The sequence below is a fragment of the Penicillium coprophilum genome, assembly GCF_028826855.1.
Source record: "Penicillium coprophilum strain IBT 35676 chromosome Unknown utg000004l_segment0_segment0, whole genome shotgun sequence".
Classification (NCBI taxonomy): Eukaryota; Fungi; Ascomycota; class Eurotiomycetes; order Eurotiales; family Aspergillaceae; genus Penicillium; species Penicillium coprophilum.
In genome coordinates, this window is record NW_026622723.1 from 2,515,194 (window position 1) to 2,540,494 (window position 25,301).

General features: G+C 50.3%; 11 protein-coding genes across 11 annotated transcripts; 8 read left to right on the forward strand and 3 right to left on the reverse strand.

Moving 5' to 3' along the window:
* Positions 1 to 450: 450 nt before the first annotated feature.
* On the forward strand, positions 451 to 2,504 carry N7500_005377 (uncharacterized protein; the record flags this gene model as incomplete). The annotated part of the gene is made up of 8 exons (XM_056676522.1): positions 451 to 635; positions 681 to 1,163; positions 1,230 to 1,333; positions 1,385 to 1,579; positions 1,674 to 1,912; positions 1,960 to 2,016; positions 2,072 to 2,155; positions 2,208 to 2,504. Coding segments are annotated over 8 exons (1,644 nt in total), but the record flags the coding sequence as incomplete, so codon positions are not given.
* Positions 2,505 to 2,620: 116 nt separating this feature from the next.
* Positions 2,621 to 4,307, reverse strand: N7500_005378 (putative MFS transporter; the record flags this gene model as incomplete). The annotated part of the gene is made up of 3 exons (XM_056676523.1): positions 2,621 to 3,538; positions 3,594 to 3,827; positions 3,879 to 4,307. 3 exons carry the CDS (start codon positions 4,305 to 4,307, stop codon positions 2,621 to 2,623), a joined length of 1,581 nt encoding a protein of 526 aa, XP_056531523.1.
* A 907-nt stretch (positions 4,308 to 5,214) lies between these two features.
* N7500_005379 (OSBP family protein) lies at positions 5,215 to 6,597 on the forward strand (the record flags this gene model as incomplete). The annotated part of the gene is made up of 4 exons (XM_056676524.1): positions 5,215 to 5,274; positions 5,322 to 5,647; positions 5,697 to 5,751; positions 5,815 to 6,597. The coding sequence occupies 4 exons, from the start codon at positions 5,215 to 5,217 to the stop codon at positions 6,595 to 6,597; spliced, it is 1,224 nt and encodes a 407-aa protein (XP_056531524.1).
* A 1,014-nt stretch (positions 6,598 to 7,611) lies between these two features.
* N7500_005380 (putative RNAPII degradation factor Def1) lies at positions 7,612 to 10,334 on the reverse strand (the record flags this gene model as incomplete). The annotated part of the gene is made up of 3 exons (XM_056676525.1): positions 7,612 to 7,808; positions 7,855 to 9,960; positions 10,046 to 10,334. 3 exons carry the CDS (start codon positions 10,332 to 10,334, stop codon positions 7,612 to 7,614), a joined length of 2,592 nt encoding a protein of 863 aa, XP_056531525.1.
* Positions 10,335 to 10,931: 597 nt separating this feature from the next.
* Positions 10,932 to 12,149, forward strand: N7500_005381 (uncharacterized protein; the record flags this gene model as incomplete). The annotated part of the gene is made up of 1 exon (XM_056676526.1): positions 10,932 to 12,149. One exon carries the CDS (start codon positions 10,932 to 10,934, stop codon positions 12,147 to 12,149), a length of 1,218 nt encoding a protein of 405 aa, XP_056531526.1.
* A 983-nt stretch (positions 12,150 to 13,132) lies between these two features.
* N7500_005382 (uncharacterized protein) lies at positions 13,133 to 13,894 on the forward strand (the record flags this gene model as incomplete). Its single annotated transcript, XM_056676527.1, has 2 exons — positions 13,133 to 13,175; positions 13,335 to 13,894. The coding sequence occupies 2 exons, from the start codon at positions 13,133 to 13,135 to the stop codon at positions 13,892 to 13,894; spliced, it is 603 nt and encodes a 200-aa protein (XP_056531527.1).
* A 590-nt stretch (positions 13,895 to 14,484) lies between these two features.
* lys1 (saccharopine dehydrogenase (NAD+, L-lysine-forming)) lies at positions 14,485 to 16,138 on the forward strand (the record flags this gene model as incomplete). Its single annotated transcript, XM_056676528.1, has 10 exons — positions 14,485 to 14,545; positions 14,600 to 14,680; positions 14,748 to 14,764; positions 14,823 to 15,063; positions 15,127 to 15,153; positions 15,209 to 15,381; positions 15,435 to 15,531; positions 15,593 to 15,667; positions 15,730 to 15,802; positions 15,856 to 16,138. 10 exons carry the CDS (start codon positions 14,485 to 14,487, stop codon positions 16,136 to 16,138), a joined length of 1,128 nt encoding a protein of 375 aa, XP_056531528.1.
* An 860-nt stretch (positions 16,139 to 16,998) lies between these two features.
* Positions 16,999 to 18,870, forward strand: N7500_005384 (putative ubiquitin C-terminal hydrolase; the record flags this gene model as incomplete). Its single annotated transcript, XM_056676529.1, has 1 exon — positions 16,999 to 18,870. One exon carries the CDS (start codon positions 16,999 to 17,001, stop codon positions 18,868 to 18,870), a length of 1,872 nt encoding a protein of 623 aa, XP_056531529.1.
* A 932-nt stretch (positions 18,871 to 19,802) lies between these two features.
* On the forward strand, positions 19,803 to 21,014 carry N7500_005385 (fructose-bisphosphate aldolase FBA1; the record flags this gene model as incomplete). The annotated part of the gene is made up of 3 exons (XM_056676530.1): positions 19,803 to 19,910; positions 19,981 to 20,394; positions 20,454 to 21,014. 3 exons carry the CDS (start codon positions 19,803 to 19,805, stop codon positions 21,012 to 21,014), a joined length of 1,083 nt encoding a protein of 360 aa, XP_056531530.1.
* A 663-nt stretch (positions 21,015 to 21,677) lies between these two features.
* N7500_005386 (uncharacterized protein) lies at positions 21,678 to 22,098 on the forward strand (the record flags this gene model as incomplete). Its single annotated transcript, XM_056676531.1, has 2 exons — positions 21,678 to 21,713; positions 21,772 to 22,098. The coding sequence occupies 2 exons, from the start codon at positions 21,678 to 21,680 to the stop codon at positions 22,096 to 22,098; spliced, it is 363 nt and encodes a 120-aa protein (XP_056531531.1).
* A 774-nt stretch (positions 22,099 to 22,872) lies between these two features.
* On the reverse strand, positions 22,873 to 23,525 carry N7500_005387 (putative ubiquitin conjugating enzyme (UbcB); the record flags this gene model as incomplete). Its single annotated transcript, XM_056676532.1, has 3 exons — positions 22,873 to 23,187; positions 23,314 to 23,430; positions 23,499 to 23,525. 3 exons carry the CDS (start codon positions 23,523 to 23,525, stop codon positions 22,873 to 22,875), a joined length of 459 nt encoding a protein of 152 aa, XP_056531532.1.
* Between the last annotated feature and the right edge of the window lie 1,776 nt (positions 23,526 to 25,301).

The following is a 25,301-nucleotide window of genomic DNA, read 5'->3' on the forward strand; positions in this document are numbered from 1 at the left end:
CCTGCCATTGATCTACTAATTCTCATCAACTGTGTTGAATTGACTTGATTGTCGTACAGTCTTTCGCTCCATGTTTCCACGTTATCGGTATAGCAGGGTTGTTCCAAACGGCATGCGAACGTCGTGTATTGTATGACACCATGCTTCCATTGACAGCGTAATAGCTCTTCCAAAATACTTTTAAAGAACGAGATCTCTGCTGATTGGTTTTTATCTGAATACATACATGGTGTACTCCGTACTCATGATTAGTTGGAAGGTCTTCAGCTGTTCCTGGGCACGTGACCTGATGCCCCTAGAGTGCCCGTGCTGAGATCTACTGAGCCTCCACTGAGCATGAAAGCGGCTTAGGGAAGCCCCACTCAGGGACAATGCGGTAGAAGTACATGTATCATGTACATATCTTCTCTACCTTACAACATGGCTGAGATTCATGAAAATTATGCAAAGGATGATACCACGGTTGATGTGGTCCCTACTTCACAACATCCCACATTAGAAGCGTATGAACGGCTCTTCGGCGTGGACGAGGATTCATATGAACAGCCGACTACCTCTAGGAAGGAACTTTGGTCATATTACCTCTATTACAATGGTGACAATGGTGTCGGCCCGGGATCCTACAGCCAAGCTCTGTAGGTACAATACAACTTTCGAGTTTCCCGACTAATCTAGTGAAGCTTCCAGTGGGCCTTGAATGGTGCCGGGCATCAACCTGGCTCCGATCCACCTAGAGCCTGCACCGATTCATCGGCATGCGTGGTGCCTTGGGCTGGAGGAACAAGATCCGTATCTTCAGTAGTTCTTATTGCCAATGGTCTTTGCTTCACTTTCATGACTGTGATATTCGTCTGGCTAGGAAGTGCTGCAGACTATGGAACATTCGGCCGATGGCTTCTTCTGGCATTGACGGTCGTCTGCTGGGCCCTGCAGTATGGTATGATGTCCATTCGGCATCCGAGCCAGTGGCCTACTGCGATGGGATTGTACGTTGTGGCATATATTGCCTACGGCGCAACGCTGGTGTTTTACGCTGCTGTCTTCCCCCGTCTGGCGCGGTATACCCCGCATGTGCGCAAAGCGAGAGAAGAAGATCTCAGAGAGGGCAAGATCGACCAAGAGGAATATGACGCTATTGAATCACTAGAGAGAAATCATATCAGGTAAGTTTGGCCTTTTTGAAGCCCTATTGTCGCTGACAATGGTAGCAACATTTCAACTGCACACAGCAATATTGGATACCTACTCACACTCGTGCTTAATCTGAGCGTGTTACTTCCACTTCAAAACAACAACTTCTCGAATAATCTGGCACTCTGTCTGACTAACTCATGTAGGCTTTCTGGGTGTTCCTCTAATAGTTGGACTATCTGACTTTCTACAGATTGGGTGGTTCTTGGCATCTGGTGGTTCATTTTCCAGCAAAAACGGCCAGGTCCGAAGATACCAAAAGGGTCAAGCTATAGTACTATTGGATTCAAGCAGATCTGGTTGGCCATCCGAGAAATCAGGTCTCTTCCTCAGACATTTCTGTATTTCTTCGCCTATTTCCTTCTCGCTGATGGCCTCAACACTACTGGTGAGTTCGGTTCTCTTCTTAATTACTTGATGCAAATCAGACTCGATACACCGATAAATGTAGACAAGAGAACTCACTAGGTATCGTCAAATAGGTACCCTCGTCAGCATCATTCAAAACGACTCCGTTTCATTTTCATTCTTGCAGATTACATATCTCGGCATTGCCCAAGCTGCCTGCTCGATCACTTCAACGTTTGGTTTTTGGTATATACAGCAATATTTCAAATTCAAGACAAAAACTATGTTTTTGTTCACTAACTTTTTCACCGTTCTCATCCCCTTTTGGGGAATGTTGGGACTGTGGACCAATCGCATCGGGTACCACAATAGGGTATGTATCAGGCTCCAACTAAGATCTTACAGCTAACAGCCATCAAGTGGGAATTTTACTTCTACAATGTCGTTTTCGGGCTTTTCCAGGCTCCATACTACGCGGTGAATTGAATTATCTAGCATTGTTTTGCTGCTATGATTTCTAACATTATGCCAGTACGCCCAAACGATGATCAGTGAGCTGATGCCACGCGGTTACGATAATATGTTCTTCGCCCTTTTTGGGATAACCAATCGCGCCGTAAGTCGGCTGTATTTGGTGCTGTCTCTTATTCATTTCACTAACCTTACAGTCTTCAATCATTGGGCCGAATGTCATTCAAGCTATCATAAACGATACCCACAACAGCTGGATGGGGTTTCCATTTTTGTTCGCCATCTGCACCGCGGCAATGATCACCATTTGCTTTGTGGATGTCAAAAAGGGTCGTGAGGACTGTCGAAAATACACCGAGCAGCGCAAGATAGACCGTGTCGTGGCGGAGAGTGGTCTAGATCCCAATGATATCGCAAGTGGGAAGCAACCTGCCCGTAATGAAGATGTCCCCGAAGCGCAGAACGAGCACCTAAGCAGTTTGGTGAGGGGGTAAGTCCAAATATTTTGGTTATGCTTCAGTTGTTATTCTCTACCTATTTTTTGACCTCCGTTTTTATTGCAACACAATATATCATCAAGTCTTCCATAGATGTCCCCAACGATGAATCTTCAAGTCTCAACCTTCGTAGTGTCCTGCTGTATCTGGTCAGTCCTCTCCTCAGCCTTGAGCTGGTTCTTCTTCTCGACCTTATCCCGCCATTGATCGCCGAAAACAGTGGTGAGCCATACACAAACCCCAGACGCAACCAAAAACAGAGCACTGATGGTACTAAACCACCCCACCCCCATAGCCTCTACCGCCGGAAGAACTAGTCCAGACCCCAGAGCACCGAACACGTACCGTAAAAGATAGCTACCAGCAACGACTTCGGCACTCCGGCCGCTCGACTGCATGACATCCAGGCTATAAGTATTGAGACTAGGAAAGCAGAACAACTGCGCCACTCCCTGGAAGAACATTGCAAGGACTGGGACCGGAATTCCACCAACAGCCTTCTCGACTGTCCAGCCGTAGACCAAGATACAGCCGGGAATGACAAGACCCAGAAATATCAGACAAGACTTCAGTCTGTCTTCGGGGACTCGGACACCACCGCGCTTACGGATCCATTTCTTCACGGTATGGTCTGCCCATCTTCCGCCCATGAATGTACCAACAAGATACCCACAGCCTGGCGCGATGTAGAACAGACCCGTCTGGATAGGGCTGGTGAGGTGGAAGCGTGGGTTGAGTACATAGCGAATAGGGGTCAAGAGGGAGTACTGGTTCCAGACGAGAGCCCCTGCAGCAAGACCCGTGCAGAAGAGGTTGGGGTATTTAAATAACATGACAGCAACTTGGAGGGGAGAGATCCGATGCCAAAGGTATTTGGTCTTTTCCCACGTCGTCTTGTTGGTCATGTCTCCTTTGGTCAGATGCGGGTAGGTTTCGGGGAAGAAGAAGAAGACGAGAAGTGTGCTGCTGCCCCCTAGAGCTGCCTGGAGCCAAAAGATGACTCGCCATGAGCGGAAGGTGACAATCACACCCTAGGTTCATAGGTCAGCGAATTATTTCAGTGCTGAATTTGCAGGGCAGACGTACGCCAATGAATGGACCAAAGGCTGGCCCAATTAGGGTCCCTGACAAAAACCACCCCAATGCTGTTGCCCGTGCTCGAGGTTCGTATACATCACCCAACGCCGAGCTCCCAACGACCAAGAAAGAGGTTCCTTGAAATGCAGTCAAGACACGGAAAATATAATATGCAGGGAGATTGGGTGCTAGAGCCGTGCCGATGCTAAACGCAAAGAACAAGAACGCGCTTACGAGAAACACCTACTTCCAATTAGTTTGTTACTTCAAGATGAACTTCTGCTCTTCACCCACCGGACGTCGCCCCCAGACCTGACTGAAGGGCCCCCAAAAGGGAGCCGCAATACCCATGAATGCCATATACAGCGCATTACTCGCGTTGATCACACTTCCTGTGGTGTTATAGGTCTTTGCCACTTCAGGTATAGCGGCTAATATAGATGTGGAGGATATAGGTGCCAGAAAGGAGCAGAACGACAGGATACCAACGATGACGACTTTGCGAGCTGGTGAAAAACGTAGATATTGCTCTGCATCGATCTCCTGGAAATCATCGTTGACAGGCATGTCATGGTGCGAGACATGGCTCCGGACGTGGTCAAGACTATTGACAGCTCCGTCTCGTTGTGAACGCCGGGATTGAGATCTCTGGATTTCGGTTTCATTCATCCAGGACTGAGACCGCCTCTCCTCGCTGGAAGCTTTCGAGGTAGTTGGAGACATGGCGGGAGGGGGTCTTTTTTTAACTAGAGACCTAGCCAGCTTGTAGTAAATCAAATCTAAGTCTCTCGCGGTGCAGATGCAAGATACGAGAAAACCAATTCTGCAATTGTCTTAGTTGCGGCTTCTTTCCGAGGTCATGCTCGTCGGAGATGTGCGTCGATATCTTCAATTGGAAGTACAGTACGGAGTAAAAAAACGAAGAAATAGAAGTAAATTGATCGAGTATAAGCAAGTCAACAGCAACGAGGTACATCGCAGACTTGAAGCGTGAGTCAGAGAGAAAGCTGAATGTCTTTTTTTCTATCATCTTGGGCGAGGATCGGCGGATTGTCTCCGACGTAGCGTCTTCAAGGCCATATAGAGAGAGTTTGCTATCATCTCGGGGTCCATCTGCCTAATCTAGAGGAAATGGACCAATGTGATTCGGGGAGAAGATCTGGAGCCTTGCCGGGTAGGGCAACAGGGCGGAAAAGAATCCGGACTACTTGGGTACCGAGGGTAAGTACCTAGGTAGTCTTCAAGGAATATCCTGGCTGGAAATGTGAATCACATTGTACCTAAATCTGTTAAATTAGAAACCAAATATGCCCTGGTGGAATGCTGGCCGTTTTCAGGTCCTCCCCCTGTTATAGCCTAGCACTGGCCCTGCGAGAGACGTTGCACAATCAAGTGTGACATGTTGAATGACAATGTCAGGCAGTGTATCAGATGAATGTCTCGATGTCTTTCCACAGGAGCATCTGAAAAATTCCCCGATCCAATTGTGGCTGTTCACTTTTTCCCCCTGTCCATGACGTTATCCCGCTTCTGACCGCCAACGACCAACTTCGTCCCTCCCCCACGTTTCTTCTATCTTGGAGATTTCAAGTCTTAGGTCGTGATTAAGATATCATTCTTATCCTAAAACATGTCCCCTCAGAGTCAGGTCCCCGCCAATAGTAAGGGCTCATGGACAAGTTTCCTAAAGGTATGCAACCCCAGTTGCGCGAGTGTATTAGCCTAACAAATTTCTAGTCGATCGCCTCCTTCAACGGTGATCTATCTTCCTTGACTGCTCCTCCCTTCATCCTCTCCACTACTTCCCTCACCGAGTACTCTGCCTACTGGGCCGAGCACCCTGCCGTATTCGTGGCACCGGCTAAGGAGGCTGATCCCGCGAAGCGTGCTCTCCTGGTACTCAAGTGGTTCCTCAGCACACTGCGCCAGCAATACTGCAGCCGTAGTGAGAAGCTCGGCAGTGAGAAGAAGCCTTTGAACCCATTCTTAGGAGAGCTGTTCATCGGTAAATGGGATGGTGACGCGGATGTAGGGGAGACTGTCTTGGTCAGTGAACAAGTCAGGTATGTGAGGCTACTTCTGTATACCTACAACCCACTGATTAAACCATAGCCACCATCCTCCTGCCACCGCCTACGCGATCCGCAACGAGAAGAACGGCGTTGAGGTGAGTGCATAAAGCCTGTACCAAGTCCCTGAGAGTTGCCAAAAACTGACAATACAACCACAGCTGCAAGGATATAACGCGCAGAAAGCCTCTTTCTCCAGCACTATCCTTGTAAAACAGATTGGCCATGCGCTGTATACACTCACCCCGCCCGGATCCGACGAGAAGGAGACATACCTGATCACGCTGCCCAGCCTACACATCGAATCGCTGATCTACGGCTCGCCCTTTGTCGAACTGGAGAAGTCGACCAAGATTGTCAGCAGCAGCGGCTATGTCGCCAAGATTGACTATTCCGGCAAGGGCTGGTTGAGTGGCAAGAAGAACACCTTCAGCGCAAGCCTGTTTAAGGAGAGCGAGGGTGAGAAGAACCCCCTTTACACAGTAGAGGGCCAGTGGTCAGACAAGTTCACTCTCAAGGATGCCCGCACCAAGAACGTCGTCGACACCTGGAACTCCAAGGAGAATCCCGTCACCCCGCTGGCTCTGGCTCCCCTCGACCAACAGGATCTGTACGAGAGCCGACGTGCCTGGAGCGACGTGGCCGCCAACATCCAGAAGGGAGACATGGATGCTGTGTCCGGGTTCAAGTCGCGCATTGAGACTGCTCAGCGTGAACAGCGCCGCATTGAAAAGGAGGAGGGCCGCGAATGGGTGCGCCGTTTCTTCAACCGTATTGAGGAGAGTGCCGATGACCCCCTGATCCAGCGTCTTGCTAGAGTGGCTGATCTCACTTTCGAGACTGATAAGACTGGCGGTATCTGGCGCTTCGATGCTCAGAAGGCTCTTGGCGCTCAGCCACCTTACCACAAGATTGGCGGCGTAGGTCTTGGTATCGCTGAGTAAATTATCACTGGATTCGGTTGCTTCTCTTTTGTTCATCTGAATTTGTCTTGGGGCCTTTGTTGCACCACATAGATTTGATTTTTTGGATTTTTGTTCTGTGCCGTGTCATGTTGCATTTCGATTGTATATAGTTCCAGGTCCAGGTAGAACTCGAAGCCGCGGACTTGCCTTGATGCTTGGACTTGGCGACCCAACTTTTCCATTTAATGCTATGGTATTATCAATGATTTTGATGCTTTACATCTTTGAAGCTCTTATGCAAGTACATTTAGAGATTTGATGTTGCGTGGACCACAGATGTCTAGTACTTGTGACTACGAGAGGCTACAGTATATCATACTAGAGCAGTCTCCATATATAGGTGCCATACTGGATCGTATAGGACATACATAATTCATGACACTTTTGGCCCAGAACGCAACTGAGCATTGGATCTACCTCTACCAGACCCATTCAGCCATACATCATAATCATCGACCAATATTGCACATGGTGAGGAAGCACAAAGACAGAGCAACAGAAGGGAGAAAGAAGTAGATAAAAAAAAAAAAAAACAGGAAAACCGTCCGCGGAAACAAGTGACACACCGGATCCAAATAGACACCGACTAGGTTATAACGAGAAAACAAAATGAAAAACAGAGAAACCTAGAGAGGAATTGGTGAATTTAATACAGAGACCGCATCAGATGGGAGCAGTGGTAGCAAAGAAGAGCAAGACGGCTGAGAGGAAGGGTAAGGAAACGAGAAAAACAAAAAACATCAAGAAGACAATCCCCCAAAGTAAAGAAAACCAAGCTCCCCAAAATAAGAGAAGTAGAGATTACACAGATGTTGAGGAGAGAAAGATGAAGAGAAATTGCCTGGGTACTGTCTGTTCTTTTTGACAAGACATGAGGTTTCTTTCCCGGTAAAGTGGACAAATAAACCAACCCCCTTTTCAAATCATCCGCAAATGCAACGCCATATGTGTTTGGTGGGTCATTATGTCTCCCCTTCGTTTCTTTTTGTCTTTTTAGTGACCGTAGTTGCCACCCCAGCCACCACGACCAGAGTTTCCATAGTAGTTACCGAAGCCTCCACCGTAGTTGTTACCGTAGCCAGAGGCCTGGTGAGTCTGGGTGGCCGCACCCTGATGACCGAGTCCACCGAGTCCACCGTACTGGGGGTTTAGCTGAGGGTAGCTGCCGAAGGCCTGCTGGCCCTGCTGGCCTTGAAGTGGGGGAAGACCAGTCTGTGCCTGGGGCTGACCGGGGACGCTGTTGGTAGCGGATCCCGGACGATTCTGGGCGAGGGAGGGGGCTGGGACCACCGGCCTTGGGGGCGTCAAAGCCCTTGGTCTCGTCGGTGGCAACGGGAGGCTGTCCGGCGATAGGAGGGTTCTGGCCGAAGCTACCCTGGGAACGGCTGAAAACATCCGACATTCCAGTACCAAAGGCATTGGTGCCAGTGGCAGACTGGTTGTCAGACTGCTGGGCAGAGCCACTGCGGCCGTAGACTGAGTCACGAGTGGGCATGGCCTGGCTGAAGCTTCCAGTGTTTGCAGGGGAAGACGATTGCTGTTCATAAGAGAAGGCACCGTGGGGCTGGCCGTACATACCACCCTTACCGGCGTAAGGACCATACTGGCTACCATAGCCGTATTGCTGGTTGTGCTGCTGCTGCTGCTGCTGCATGTAGTGATCCTCATATCGGCGAGCATCATCGTATCTCGGGCGGTTAGCGCCACCGTACTGCTGCTGTTGCTGGCCCATCTGGTTCATGTACGAAGCGTAGTGGGGGTTGTTGTAGTAGTTGGGGTATTGGTAGCCGTAGGCGTGCTGCTGCGCACTCTGGCCAGGCATATGCTGAGTAGCGGGGGTCTGCTGAGTGGCGCCAGGAACGGTGGGGTTGGGGGTGTTGTGTCCGCTGTTAGTGGCATCAACAGGGCCGTAGCGGTTAGGAGGCTGCGTGGTGGGAATTTGAGCCTGGGCCTCAGCACCAGTAACACCAAATCCGGCGCGGGGACCGGTTGGGGCATCCTGGGACTGGCCGTAAGAACCATAGGAGGCGTAGTAGGGGAAACGCTGCTGCTCGGCAGCGTAGAAAGGAGAGTATTCGCTGCCGGTGGTGGCAGTGGGCTGAGCAGGGGCCTGATTGGCGAATGGCTCTGGAATCTGCGGCTGCGGCTGGCTCACCTGTTGGGTGAAAGGATCAAATGGCTTCTGCTGGGGCTCAGAGTAGCGAGCGAAATCGGTAAAAGAGTCGGCGGAAGCACCCTGGGGAACAGGGGGCAAGCCGGGAGCAGGACGCCCAGCGGCACCAGTCTCGATCGAGTGGGGTGCCTGAGTCGCGGGGGGAAGAGAGGCACGGGGAGCAACGGGAGAGTGCTGCGGGGGCTGAGCGCGGGTCTCAGCCTCCTCGCGGTTCTCATCGATATCGATAGCGTCACCATTCAGTCCCATGCTACCGAACTGAACAGCAGCGCGGTCAACTGCGTGGTTCCCGGGCATGACCACAGCCTGTTGCTGTTCCATCACACGGCGTTGAAGACCTGGGGTACGGCCCTGCTTGGTAGCGCTTGGAGGGTAGGCAGAGGAGGGGAATCGGGAGGGAGTAGCAGCAGCTGCGGCTGCTGCCGCGGGGTCGATACCGCTGCCAACGGTGCTTGCGGCGGTGGCAGTAGGAGCGGGGGCGGATACATCGGGAATCTGTTCGAGGTTCGTCTCGGTCAAATCGCCCTTAGGAGGGTTAACTGTAGTAGTCGGAATGGCAGGGATAACGGGATGGGTGGGCTTGGCGACGGGTGTCTTCTGGGAGGCAGCGGGGACGGCGGGGGCGGCGGGGACGGCGGGGACGGCGGGGGCAGTCACAGGTTCAGGAGCGGATGGAGATGGCTCGGCCACAGGTTCGGCGGGCTTCTCGGCGACGGGAACAGGAGTAGGGGCTTGGGGCTTCTTCTGCACCGGAGGAGCAGGTGGTTTGGCGAAAAGACTCGCCCATCCCTTCTTCGTACCCTCAGGAATCACACTGCTCTTAGGCTCGGTCGATTCCCCTTCGCCTTCAGCCGAAGGCTCTGCAACAGTTTCCTCTGCCTTGGGCGCAGCCCACTCCGATGTGATAGCAGGAACAGCAGTAGGCGCCGGAGTCTCTCCAGCAGTGGACACTGCGCGAGTTCCATTTGTAGCGGCTCCTGCACGGCCTCCGCGGCCGCCACGGCCCCGGTCTGCGCGAACACGTCCACGACTCTCTATTCCACCACGACCACGAGTTCCACGAGCGGGAGCTACAGTCGTTTCGGTCGAAGCATTCTGGGCCTCCTTGGGCTTAGGGCGAGTCCGGTCTGTGGTCTTCTTCTTGACCTCACCCCACTGAGACACATTACCTGTAAGGCTAGTCAGTCACGGCCCTCGAACCACAAGATTCAATTGATTTCGAGTTGGGAAGATTGGGGTTGGCGGGGACTCGACCTTCACTGATGCGCTCAATTGCCTCCAAGAGCTCGCCGTTCGAGTCTTCCAGTGCAAACACCAGATCTTCGTCCTTCCAGTCTGGGAACATTTCCTTAAGGGTCGGGAGAGTGTCGGAGTACTTCTTCTTCATCTGTCCAATTTCACCTTCCTCGAAGGATGAGATGTCTGAGTTGTCATTTGCAGATCTGTTTCCACCACGACCACCTCTGGAGCTGAAGCCGCCACGGCCACCACGGGCGGATACTCTACCCCGCGAGGCGGAGGACCGGTTCTGAATGTCGGACATGTTTATTGATGAAGGTGTGTGAGATGGAGAAGTATTGAGGAAGGAGGTCACGATTCGCAGGGAAAGGCTATTGAAATGGAGCACCCTCGCAGAAGAGGAACAGCACCAGAACCACAGGCACGGGGGCCAGAAGAGACGAAAAAGAAGAGGTAAAATCAAAGAGATTAATTGGGGGGAGAAGGAGAATGCGTTAGGAGATGACAAGATTGAAGAAAGGATCAAAAGCTAACGGGATCTGAGTTGCTTCCCTTCAAGTCTTGGCGTTGCCTGGCTTTTAGCGAGTGGCGCTTATTGGATGCTGGGGGATTTACAACAAAGGGAGATCTTTACTTATTTACAATGTTCTAATATATTTTGGTATAGAATAATCGTCTTTTTTTTACATGTAGTTATTAGATATTCCCTTATAGATTCCATCACTTGAACACATACAAATTTTTTCAATTGCTATAAGTGTGGTTTCGTTCTAGTCGTCATTCACCTTTTTTCGCCCTTAGGAAGGGGGAGGGAATGGCTTCACCGCCCTCGTAGATCCTCCCTCTTTACCTTCATGCATCATCCAACGTACCATTGATAACCTTCAAGCTTTCGACCAACATGAAGGGTACATCTGTTTTTCAGTTCAAATCCTGGCCCAAGATCCATCAGCCCTTACCCCGTACGCCAAGAGAGTCTCAGCAACTGCTAAATGCCCTCACGTCTTCCTTCCGTCGTCAATTAGATGGGGCTTATCCCGCATCAGGCAACAATCATGGCCGACCTCTCTCGAATCCTGAATCATCAGCACATGCAACCAACCAGCATCTACAGAATATCCTCGATAATCCTCTTTTTCGTATCATCCCGACCAGACACATCCCACAAGAACCCACCACATTGCAAAGCCTTGAGGGTCAGCGACGACTAGCCGAAGAACCAATGGCAGTCTTTGATCAAATGGCTGCAACTGGCTCAGTCACTGCACTCACGATCAATGATTGTCTGAAATCTCAACTTCTCCTCTCCAGGTCCCCGGTCGATATGAAAACATCTCGGGTAGCATCCAGGATCGTTGATTGGTATTGGGCATCAGATGGTACATCCAGGCAATCCCTTCTGCGTTTGCGGTCAGCAACTACCTCGTTGACCAAGTTCATGGTGGCGGAGGGACTGCACAGTACTGTCATGCAGTGGCTGCAAATGCTCATGAGCCATGATTTAGGCAGTCAAAATGGCCGTATGACTGAAGGGCTCGCACGGCAGACATTTAATCATCTTCTTGTTGATTTTATAGATGCAGAAGCCTGCTTCGGAAATGGCTACGGCTCGGCGATGGCACAATATCTGAGTGTGTGCCAGATGCATTTCCAAAGTGCATCTTCTCATAAGTCAAGGAAACCGATGCTCCTAGCTGCAGGCGCTCACCTGAGCCGTATGGCTATGGAGTACAAACTATCAAGTGGTCAGGTATCAACATTAGTGTATGACCAGTTCAGCAATACCGTTTCTGTGCTGTCCCCTCGGTCCTTATTGGTAGCGTCTGTGGCTGTCTGTCACCCAACAGACCCTGATCCACGCCCGTTCCTCCAATTCGTGGCGAACCTTTCACCGAGCAAATTCCAGGCTTGGAATGAAACTCGGCGTGATGCTTTCTTCGAGATAGGCTCGGAGGCTCTCCGCGTCCTCGTTGACCAGAAGAGGTTCCGTGATATCTCCCGGCTAGAGCAGCATATTTCAGAGCTCCTACCGGAACAGCCAGCAGCTCCCATTGCTGAGAAGTCGCATACTTCATCTGAAGAGGAACATATCGGTCGCTTGAATTGGGGTTTTACATGATCCCCTAGTCTGAAACTTATCGAATCACCATCCTAGATCTTTGCACATAGCTAGGATGCTCGGAGAACATCCAATCCAACACCAACACCCAAGGCATACACACATCTGTCTATGTTTCTACTTAAAGAGGAGATCATAGGCAGGATTCCTGCAGTCATGTCGGCACACTGCTAAGGCACAATTTCCCCCGCGTTCCTTTGTGTGCCATTTACACAATTGATATTGCTTCAGCCTGGCTGCTCGACAAGCTGTCATTTTCCAAATCACTAAACGAAGGAAAACCACTGCCGCTACTCCATTCCGATTTGGAGCCTCATCTTCTTGGCGTTCTTACATACATCACTTGTCGAGTTGTATGAGGTATTTAATCTGACAGGGAGACTTGGCTAAAGCAACACTTTTGGAGGTGTGCGATGCGCCTGGATACCATCAATTATCTTCAAACTTGCCTTTCCGTTGTACCAATACACGGAAGCGCTCCCTCGATGATATATCTACACATATATATAACCTGCTGTCAATAGTGGCTCAGCCAGTTTCCTAGACAAGCCTCTTAGGCTCAATGAAGAGCATATTCTTAGCAATTATACACGGTCTTCTACCTTATGATAAGATCAACAGCCTCTACGATCAATGGCTGGCCCCCAGCAAAACTGTTGTGCTCACAGACCTCTTGCGGAGAACCTTGCGTGGCAATTGTATGCCTGGAGCTGGTGAGGCTGTGCGACAGAATGCCGTGGAGAGTTGAGAGGGCTGGAGCGGCGAATCAGCTGGAGGTAGCGTCTCCGGTGCTCTCAAGTACGTCACCGCGCGACCTCACTTCACCCTCCCCTCAAATTAATTGACTCCTCTTTACTTGTTTTTTCCCTCATACAAATTCATCATAGGAAGCATTGCAGTCGCCTTTCTTTTGCCAATACCCTCCCACTCAATCTTCACCAATTTATAACACACTTTCCTGGCATCTGACATCATCGATCACAATGACTACTGAAGGAGTCCCCATGCACATCAAGGCAGGTTCAGGTACGTGATTTGTCTGCAGATACACTGCTGCACAATCTGATACATAATTGGCTCAAATGATCAAACTATTTTATCAATACATGGTTTCAGGGCGCTGTTTCTTTGCTTATCTATCTGCTTGTAAAGTGCATGCGAGATGCTGACTAAGGGGTATAACAGATCAGGACACTGCCCAGCTAGTCAGAGAACACTCGTATGCATTCCAGAACAGATTAAATACAACTCAAACGGATAGCCCGCCTATTGCCGAGACACAAAAGCCTGATATAGACAATCACCAGCATGAGGAAGTGTCTGGGCTTGCGGCACCCAAGCCCGATCCAGAGACCAAGGCACCTGCCACAGAGTCCACAGGATCTCCCATCGGCAGTATTCCTGTTGCCCGTGAGTCGCAGGTCTCAGTGGGGCCCATGAATGAAACAGTGGCGGGCGAGAAGCGTGGCATTGATACCACTGTGACGCCCACTCCGCCCCTGGCTGAAAATGAGGAGCAACAAAAGCCTGAACCGTTGCATGAACCTGATACCAAGAAGTTGAAGATAGACGAAAAGCCTGCCACAGAGTCCAATGGCACTGCGGATGGTCCCTCCAGCACAGAAAACGCTGGACAAAAGAAGGCTAGCCGATCCAAGAAGGATACGATCAAGGATGTCGTGAATAAGGTTATTCCAGGAGATGGCATTGGTAGTCGGACTCGCAGCCGGACTAAGGCTGCTTGAAGAGATTGCAGTTACTCTATTTGCAGATTTGCCATGTCACTTCCATCGCATCATGTTTGCTTTCACATTGAATTGTGTATATTCATGTCTCGGCTTGGCTGTATACGCGCTGCAGTAAGAAGAATATCCTTTTCCTGACCGAAATCCGGACGAGAAACAGTTCAATTAAAGCATCACAGAATTTCTGCGCAAGGTTCCTGAGATCATGCCACCTTCTAAGAAAGGAAATATTTGTACACCACTAGTACGGAGTATGTAGTATGCAGACATCTGTGCTGCTATAAGTTCTGTTGCATCAAACCCTATTGCTCCTTACTCTCCAGTATACCTTTACGTCCAATTCCTTCCTAGGGTATCTGTAACTTTTAATGAATTGCCCGAATAGGATTGAATCCTGAAACCTCGACTCTTGCGGTGGACTGGGTCTTAGACGGCCGATAATCGGGACTGAGTCATTTCTCGGAGCGGAATAACCCTTCCATCCCCGCTTATTACTGGAGGGGAAATTCTGTGTCATTATTGGTGATAAGGCGATTCATATTTAGTTTCTTTTTCCCTCTTCAACATATTCTAATCCTTTACTTTCAAAAATGGCTGGACAAAAGATTTGGCTGCGTGCTGAGACCAAGCCCGCTGAGGCGCGGTCTGCCTGTGAGTAGCTTCAGCCCCTACAATGGCGGGGAAGCAAACTAATACACCATCTAGTGACCCCAACTACCTGCAAGGCATTAATTGATGCTGGATATGACGTGACTGTCGAGCGGTCTACCCAGCGCATCTTTGAAGGTATGTATACTTCCCGAGTTACCTCCGTCCCTTGCCGTTGGATTCAATGACTGACTCGGCGCTATAGATGAGGAATTCTCCAAGGTATGATTTACTCGGTAATATAGCTCGAACCCGCCCTCAATTTAATCAATTGTTATAGATCGGTGCGCCTTTGGTCGCGGAGGGGTCATGGGTTCAGGATGCCCCTAAGGATGCCGTCATTTTGGGTCTTAAGGAGCTGCCGGAGGATGACTTTCCTCTGGAGCACGTCCACGTCACATTCGCACATTGCTTCAAGCAGCAGGGTGGCTGGGAGAAGGTCCTTAGCCGCTGGCCTCGTGGAAACGGCACTTTGCTCGACCTTGAATTCTTGACCGATGATTCTGGACGCCGAGTTGCTGGTAAGACTCATATCCTGAAGTGTTCCTGTTTTGACTCAAATGCTAACTTGGCTTGCTTCCTAGCCTTCGGATGGTCCGCCGGTTACGCAGGTACCTATCCGTTCAGCTCGTTACCTGGCACAATCAATACTAAGACGTGGTACAGGATCCGCTTTGGCTGTGAAGAACTGGGCTTGGCAATTGACACACCCCAACGAGGCCTTGCCTGGTGAGGTTCCCTACGCCAACCAAACCCGCTTGGTCGAGTCCGTTAAGGAGTCGCTCGAGGCTGGAATGAAGGTTGCTGGCAAGGCACCCAAGATCCTTGTCATTGGAGCTGTGAGTCTTGCGTAGATCCACAGAAAGCGATATACATATTAACAACACAATAGCTCGGACGCTGTGGCAGCGGTGCCGTCCAGCTGGCCAAGGATGTCGGTATCCCCGAGTCCAACATTATTCAGTGGGATATGGCAGAGACTGCGCGAGGTGAGTCAATTACCATCTCCAACCTCAACTAAATCTCAGGCTTATAAACTAACTCCCCCAGGTGGTCCTTTCAAGGAAATCTCACATGAAGCGGATATATTCGTGAACTGCATCTACCTTTCCGCCAAGATTCCACGTAGGTTGATGCATAAATCCTACTGCCTCGACTCAATTGGCTAATATCCTTTTTTGCATTAGACTTCGTGAACCTCGAGTCGTTGTCTGCTCCCAACCGAACCTTGTCCGTTATTTGCGACGTCAGCGCCGACACGTGAGTTATCAGATACGAACAATGTTAGCAAGCGCACGGCTAATTCTCAAAAGCTCCAACCCCTTGAACCCCATTCCTTTGTACGACATCACGACCACATTTGATAAGCCAACAGTTCCCGTTTCCGGGCTGGAGGCTGGAGGTCTCCCTCTCAGCGTGATCAGCATTGATCATCTCCCGTCTCTCCTTCCCCGTGAGAGCTCCGAGATGTTCAGCGAGGCTCTCTTGCCTAGCCTTCTCACGCTCAATGACCGGGCCAACTCTCGGGTCTGGAAGCAGGCCGAGCAACTTTTCGATGAGAAGGTTGCTACCCTGCCCAAGTCACTCCAAGCGTAAGCCTGTCGCCCTGGTCGGCGTCTATGTGGAGAAATTTACATGATTGGGTGCATTTGATAGAAGTTTTTCCAGATAAGGAATGTCACAAAAGTTGGAAGTTCAGACATATGACAAATACTGAAAATATCATGAATCGTTCCTTGCTTTTTTTTTTTTCTAGAAAGACCGTAGAAGCTCTGCAGTTCCTATTGGTGTGAAAAGCTATAGGGCTTCTTGAAATACTTAATGTTTGTGGCCAACTATTATTCCAGTAATTTTCAACCGAGGCGCTCTACATATATGGTAGCGGACATGACTCTTGAAAATTCATATTTTTGAGAGCCTAAGCCCATATTCCGATAGATGCTCTGACATTCCCCCAAACTTGACCCGACAATAGATGACTTTACCCCGGATTGCATGTAACGGTCAACCTTCCAAATATGCGGGGGATGCGTAAGACGGATATCCGGAGAATCCGGGTCTAACCCTCTACAACAGTGCCTGGGCCAAGAGAACCCCATTGGATAAAACGAGAGTCTCAGACGAAAAGAGAGGAATGTGCCTTCAACTTGGAGTGGAGTTTGCCCCATTTTACTGTTACATACCCGATTTCTCCGGACGAAGATGCTCATTGTTTCTTTTCTCCGCATGAACCGCGCTCCGCTCTCGCCTCTTCTCCCGTCTCCCAACTCATTCAATTCGGCAAATTTAATCTCTTCAACTTTGGACCCCACACTGGACTTCTCTTGTGATTCATCCTAGGACAAACAACGCCCTTACCTATATCCGGGCCAACACGAGAATGGGGCAATGAGATATATGTCTGCCTGCTTCGACACGAACCACCGAGCCTCTCTTCCTCCATACCATAGCGCTTGATGCAAGAAAAGCCGACAACGGTCGCCGCCTATGCGGCCGGGGCCTCACTCGCTGCCGTTGCTCTGTTCTATGTCTTTGGGCCGAACTACACAATCGACGGAGATGAGTCAAACGACAGCAATCGCAAAAAGAGCATCGTGGGTCTGTCCAACCTAGCCAATGATTGCTTCATCAATTCGGTGCTGCAGGCGTTAGCCGGGCTGGGGGATCTGCGGGTCTACCTCATCCACGAGCTGCATCGACGCCAGCTGGACGGACCGGAAATTTACCATACACTGTCTCGGGAGGACGAACTTTCGCCGGCGCGGTCGGACAAGTTGCGGGAGTTGCAACAGGGGATAATAACACGGGCATTGAAGGAGATGCTGGACCGATTGAATGAGCGACCGATCTATAAGAAAACAATCTCGGCCCGCGACTTTATCCAGGCTCTGGAATACGCGTTCCGTACGCGCATCAGCCGCAATCAGCAGGACGCGCAGGAATTCTTGCAGATTGTTCTCGAGCGACTCTGTGATGAGTACCATGCTGGTGCGCGTGCACGTCAACGAGCATTGGATGCCCTTGATGCAGCTGCTTCCAGCCCGACAGGCGAAGAGGCCAACACACAAGAAAGCTCGTCCGAGGTGGAGGTGCGCATTGATGATGGATCGGCCAATGGACTGCCTGCAATCATTGACACGAAACTCAAGGAAATCGACCGGGAGTCCGGGTTCCCGTTCGAAGGTAAAATGGAGTCGCAGATCGAGTGCCAGTTCTGCCATTATCAATACAAGCCAAATCGAACGGCGTTCGTCAACTTGACACTGCAGGTGCCGCAGAAGAGTTCAACTACCCTCAACTCGTGCTTCGACGGTCTCCTCAAGACCGAATATATCGAGGATTTCCGCTGCGATCGATGCCGCCTGCAGCATGCTTTGGATGTCAAGACCACCGAACTAGCCCGCACCAGAACACAAGGTGGTCGAGATCGGTTGGACCAGGAGATTGCCCGCCTCCGCGAGGCTCTGGAGACGGACCCTGAGGCTGAGCTAGAGGGTATCATATTCCCTCCGCCAGAAACCGCCCCCAAGCGCAGGATTGCACGGCATATGCGCATCACGGCATTCCCAAAAGTCATTGCCATCCACTTGTCGCGGTCGATCTTTGATCAGAGCAGCTCGAGCAAGAATGCGGCCAAGGTCTCGTTCCCAGAGCGGCTCCCCTTGGGCAGTATCTTGAGCCAGAAGTGGTACAAGCTGCTTGCGATTGTCTGCCACAAAGGTAGCCATCATAGCGGACACTACGAGTCCTTCCGACGGAATCATATCTACCCACCGTTCTCGACACCCGAGGCCTTCAGCTCCTATGCGCAGAGTCGCACTGCCAGTCAAGCTCCCTCCGCGGCGCCCAGTCCTCGGATTGTACCACGCAGCAGCCCCGATGTCGACGGCGATGGAAACATTTCGAGAGCAGGCTCATCGACCTCACTATCTGGAGGCTCGACCTCAGCTTCAGCGACCCAACTCACCCCTCCTCACCTTCGGCCTACGACCTCTGGGTCACGTCGTTCCTTCCAGAGCAGCACATCCCGTTCGTCTAAACAGACGCTGTCGCCTGCCTCGGATAGCAACAGCCCGACGACTGACCGGGGTCGCTGGAGTCCTTCCCCGCGGCCTTCCCGCAGTATACCCAACGCTTCCCAGGATACCCCCACGGGGGTCAGTTCGCGGCTTCGGCGCCGTCGCAAACCGAACGATCGCTGGTGGCGCATCTCCGACGAGAAGGTCAAGGAATGTAAGACTTCGGACGTGCTGGGGATGCAGAGGGAGGTCTACCTTTTATTCTACGAACTGGAGAAGCCTGACGCGAGCCCTACTGAGGGGCGTTGATGGCCGATGTGTTTTCTTTTTTTTTTAGAGTCCAGTATATACACATATCCCCATATTTCTGTACAGAATGGGGACCATCAAATTAGAAGGGAGATTTCTGGCCGATGTACAAATGTACAACATACAACATACAACATACTAGATTCGACTGCAAGTTGCCCACCGGATCAAGCCAGCAGAGGGAAAAGGTAACTTCCGATCAACGGCGATGATGTCACTTGACTTTCTGCAGCTCTGCAACTACCGAACATTTTGAACATAATTCTACATTCTTTCACATTCTCATAAACTGGAGCATGAAATACAGAGAAACCTGAATATCTTAGTAGGAACCGGATTGAATATCTGACTAACATACCGTAAGGGATTGTGGAATTGGAGCGAATGGCCTCGAACTCCTCGGCACCCCCGCCACGAACAAAATACGGATGGGGGCACTGGGAGCTCCAGGGAGTTACCGTATAGATGTGATCGATGGGATCGATTTGATAGATGTTCTAGCTGTAGATGAGCATGGATAAATGTGATCAAGAAACTTAGCAGCATCGCATGATATAGGAAAAATCCCCCTCATAATCCCCTACAGAATCTCCCTACAAGCTAGGAGCTCCCGAGACCTCAAACGGCAACATCGGGCCATCACGGGGAAGGTCGGGAGCACAGCCATACATAAGGAGGTTATATCATCTCTTCTTTTTTTTCTTTTCTTGAAATCACACTGACCTCACTTTTCCACACATCTCCACCGGTGAGTCCTACCTTGTCTCTTCTCCCTTCACCGATGACGCTTGCCCCTCCAATTTGCCCCTCTTCCCTCTATTTAACTCTGCCCGCTTTCAGCTCCCGGTAAAGGAGCTCTCTAAATACGACCCTTTCTCTCTAATTCCCTTTCTTCTTTCTTCAGATTTCTACATCTTTGTACAAACTTCATAATGGGTGTTCTTGAGCAACTTAACCGCAAGTCCGGCGTCATTGTCGGCGACGATGTCCTCCGTCTCTTCGAGTACGCTAAGGAGAAGGGCTTCGCCATCCCCGCCATTGTAAGTTCTACTACTACACAGTCGTGATTCTACTACTATACAGTCGTGATCCTATACTAATTCTCACTAGAACGTCACCTCCTCTTCCACTGTTGTTGCTTCTCTCGAGGCTGCTCGTGATCAGAACTGCCCCGTCATCCTGCAGGTCTCCCAGGGTGGTGCCGCTTTCTTCGCTGGTAAGGGTGTGAGCAACGATGGCCAGAAGGCTTCCATTGCCGGTTCCATTGCCGCTGCCCACTACATCCGTAGCGTGGCCCCCGCTTACGACATCCCCGTCATCCTTCACACCGATCACTGCGCCAAGAAGCTCCTCCCTTGGCTCGATGGCATGCTCGATGCCGATGAGGCTTACTTCAAGCTGCACAACGAGCCCCTCTTCTCCTCCCACATGATTGATCTGTCTGAGGAGCCTGTCGACTACAACATCAACACCACCGCTGCTTACCTTAAGCGTGCTGCCCCCATGAAGCAGTGGCTCGAGATGGTATGTCTACTCCAAAAAGCTAATGACAGCATTGATGCAGTAATTAACAACTTCTATAGGAGATCGGTATCACCGGTGGTGAGGAGGACGGTGTCAACAACGAGTCTGTTGACAACAACTCCCTCTACACCCAGCCCGAGGACATTCTGGCCATCCAGAACGCCCTCGCCCCCATCAGCCCCTACTTCTCCATTGCCGCTGGCTTCGGTAACTGCCACGGTGTCTACAAGCCTGGCAACGTCAAGCTCCACCCCGAGCTTCTCTCCAAGCACCAGAAGTACGTCAAGGAGCAGACCAAGTCTGCCTCCGATAAGCCCGTCTTCTTCGTCTTCCACGGTGGCTCCGGCTCCTCCAAGGAGGAGTTCAAGGAGGCCATCAGCTACGGTGTCGTCAAGGTCAACGTCGACACTGATATGCAGTACGCTTACCTGACCGGTGTCCGTGACTTCGTCCTCAACAAGAAGGACTACCTCATGTCCCAGGTCGGTAACCCCGACGGTGCTGACAAGCCCAACAAGAAGTCCTTCGATCCCCGCGTCTGGGTTCGCGAGGGTGAGAAGACCATGAGCAAGCGTGTCAAGGAGGCCCTTGATGACTTCAACACTGCTGGCCAGCTGTAAATGCTGATGTCTCTGTGATGTCGCATCTTTGATTCCCTTTCTTTACCATTTTTGATTACCCTCATATCCTCTCTTCATGCGGCCGAAAAAGCGTTGGGCGTGCCTGGGGATGTGGGCGTCCAGGTTGTATGTAGCGTTGTATTTTGACACGCTGTAATGAATGTCCATATCACGGTCCTTATGACCGCTCCTCTGGAATATGAACTGTAACGTTCTGTTCGATAACGCTATTCCCAAACCCAATCTTCGATGTAATCACGGACTAGGCCATGTAGTATTCCTGAGATTTCTGTGTATACTTCCATCTATTCACTATCAACTCGACCTAATTATATATGTGGTGCTCTTAAGTTTGATGTCTGCTTGTTTCCTCCCTTTTCAGTTGTACCCAAACCCCGAATCCTGGGCTCTTGACACGACGTGGTTCACTTGATAGGCAAACCATGCAGCGTCTCCTCTCATGTCTTTCTCAATTCTCTCTGATTATCGCAGAGGCTCATCACATTGATTGACCAGCATCGTACCCTCTCTCATTCCTCATGCCTTAACCTCTATCATCCAACCCAAAACATCAGTATGAACCCTATATCCTCCCACCCTCTATCTGCATCCACATTAACAGACCTCTATCAAATAGAAACCACCCCATCACCCTAACCCACCATGCCACCAACCCAATTGACCCGGATTCCACAAACGGTACGTACATCCAAATCAGCTATGCCTCTCCATACTAACGACCCCACCCGAACAACAGGTCCTTGACCTCGGCGGCGAGCTAGAGGAATTAGTCTACATCAAGACAGCAATTGGAATCTACGACCGAAGCATGTTGGCAATCATCAATTCGACAACCACTCCCGCACAGCTCAATCTCCACCGCGGATCCTGGCTACAGGCCAAGGTGAAAGTGGCATCTTTGCACCGGAGCATCGTGGCGGATTTCAATCGATTGCCCCGTCATATGAAACGAACCTTTGTGAGGTCTTATCGTTCGACTTTAAATGAGCATGGGTTTCGGCCTTCGGCTGATGATTTGGAGATTACTCGTCCTGGTAGTAGGAGGATTGTTATTGTGCTTTGAATCAGGAATGGGATGTCACTGGTATCTTGGGTGTCGAATCATTTGCTATTGTGTATTGTCACTGACTTGATTGCTCTGCAGAGTGGGATTGCTATGGTTTGGCTCTTTGTTTCTAAAGGGCGAGGTGATGGGTGGTTGTTCATCTCTTTGACTCCTGTTGAGAGACTCGAATACTTGGACTACTAATCGGAGGCTAGATCCAGAAATAGTCAATTGATTCTCAGGATTAGGCCTTCGTCAATACATTGATACTCAGGCATACCGAGGGGATCAGCTGGGCCTACTATTAGTCAAAGGTGGAGCAAGGATAGACAGCGGATTCAATCTAACCAGCCTCTGTAGTCGTCTATATCGCCACTCGAACTGCGAGAGCACGCTGGTTGCCCAACAGCAAGCCGTAATTCGCCGGCATCAGCTCCGGATTACATGTTTAGCAAGCGCAAGGAAAGGAGCAAGAGATCCCTGAGGCCGGGCGAGCTTTTGTATCAAGCCAATAGAGGGCAGACATTACAGAACGATGTATAACGCCGTTAAATTAAAAAACGGCAAACTAAATCCGCCAGTAATTCACAGGTCCGCCATTTACAAGAATAACATGACAGCATTTCAGTCGTAAGCGGGCTAACTCTCGGATAGGGATGACTCGATCTCTGATGCGGGCAAGATTTGAAACATGCGGCTATTCTGCGCGCCTAGTTCCAGGGCAGCAGCATACACAACACAGATCAGTTTCGATAGAGCAGCCGGTTCTCGAATCAGAGCACCACATCACTATCAACAAGCGTACTTGCGAGTCCACTCCCGCGCAACCTCCTCGTAGCGCGCCCGGTCGTTCTTGTACTGCTCAGCAATCCGCCCCTCGACGGCGTCGTCGGGCATAGGCTCAGATAGTAGCTGTTGGGCAAATTGCAGGACTGCGGCGATCTTCGAGCTGGGTTTCCATTCGTCTGCTCGAAGCATGCCTAGGCACATGCTTCCTTTTTCGTCGTTTGTTACGTTCGGATGGTAAATTTTCGTTGCAAAGGAGACTGTCGGTGGCTTGAATGGGTATTCCGTGGGTAGGGAGAGCTTGACTAGGAACTTGCCATTCTGCATTGTCACGGGGTTAGAGAACACTGTTTCTTAGACTTGAACTGTGAGGTTTGATTTCTGGGAAGTCCTTTTGAAGTCCTTGGTGGACAGGGAAAGGGAGGGGTATATTATATTTTGACATACGTGGAATGGTGAGCCTTCAGGCCCGTCCATTGTGACCCTCCACTCGTACACGTTCGACTCATCAGCCAGTGCAACCGTGATCCCTTCTGGAGGGGATTCGGTGAGCTCAGTCAGCTCCTGTCATTGGGATAGATGGTTAGTGCACTGACAGATGACGGAAACCATATAGAAATATGGGCATTTACCTTGGATATACGCTTGATGCTGCCCATTGTGGTGTTCAGCTGTGGATTTGGCGGGGTGATAAGAGCGGGGAGGTTCAGGAAGGATGTAGGCAAACGCGTTATTGCAAACCGCGCTTCAAGACGTCAAGGCACTGACAAAATTGAGATTTATTGAGTAGTATGGAACAGACCCTATGTGCGAGAGATGCTGGAAGAACAAAGGGGCTTTTAGTCAAAGCTAGAAGCTCCGAGTGGGGTGCGCGGCAAAAGACGTCAGTGGAGAAGTTTGATATCTTTGCCGTCCGCTCTATGGACGTACATCATAGTGGACATAACACATGAGATTGATATTTAGTATCCATTGATACTCCCTAAACATTTAATTCGTTCCATTTCCACCATTCCCGATATATAATATAGTACACTATTCTCTCTGGATCATCACCATCAGTCCCATAAGACCTAACATCACTGTCTTCAGCCAAGGGTGTTCACTAAGCATGATGGTAACGTATCCAACCATAGGTATGTAGCCACGAACACTGCCAACAATGTCCTGCGCCCGGTCGAGATAATCCTGGTCTAGGCTTGTCAGTAATCTTCGGAAGTGTCCTCCCTTCACGCTTTCGTATCGCTTACTTTCAGCATACAGCTCAGTATCGTCTGCTAGATTGTTGTCACCCTGGCGAGGTATTAGCAATTGCCTAGGCTATTCAAGTTGTTAGGTCGCCTACCTTGGTGAGGAGCATATGGGAGCTAGGTGTTGCGTCCCTAGATACTCGTTAGCACAAAGAAGCAGTCACAAGATTGCCGGGCGATGGGCGAGGACATACACTGTGATTTCTTTTACCTTCCTTGCGCTTACACGTCCTTCAACCTGGGGGAATGTGCGAACGACTCTGTGGACAATTGGAATATCCTTTCCTCGAACATTATAAACGAGAACTTCTCCGATCTCCGCCCTCGTGTTTCGATTCCAGAGAAAGAGCAGGTCGCCACGTTGAAATGCGGGCTCCATTGAACCTGTGGGAAAGGGATGTGAGCTGTGTTCAAACTTCCGTGAAATAGTTTTGTTTACCGGATAACACCACAACTATTGGAGAGCTTGATGCGGACACGACCGAGAGGCCCTTCCACATCATAAAAGCTGTGGAAAGTACCAGTGCAAAGTTTAGCACTTGTGCGACTGATTGCCGAGCATTTGTAATGCTGGAGGAGAGAGCGGATAGCATGGTGGGCGGTTCGCGATCAACGGATAGACGGGAGGGTTGTGGTGGTCGCTCTAATAGTGACTGTTCTTGGTTAGAGATACTGCCGAGGAAAATATTTACGTTTCTTTTTCCCGCAGAATGGTGGATGAGAACTTACATACCGTGTTCAGCTAATTCGGCTGGTTGGGTTATGTTTTGATAGAGCTAAAGGGTGCGGAGAGGTGGCCTCGTCGGAGATCGCCTTGGCGCAGATCCACTGGTCTTCCGCCTTGCAGGTATAACCGCCGTGTATAGTACCACAGGTGAGTTCAGGTTTGGGGTCTCAGCTAGTCCAAAAATCGAGAATTTCTCAAATCAAGTATTTAATAGACTTTCTTTTCATATTTGAAAATTTGTCGGAGTACTCGGAGGCCCTATCTGTTGCAACAAAGGGATCTGTGTGCTCTACAGGTTTTGTGAGAGAATATGGGCGAGACTGGAGAAAGACGTATCCAACTATTATATCATATTCAAACTGATCAGATCCCACAGCTCAGAGCAAGAGTGAATTTCTGTGCTTTCTTCACTGGTCTCCATGCCTCCACGGACCCTGGTGGTCACAGATCGCAATTCA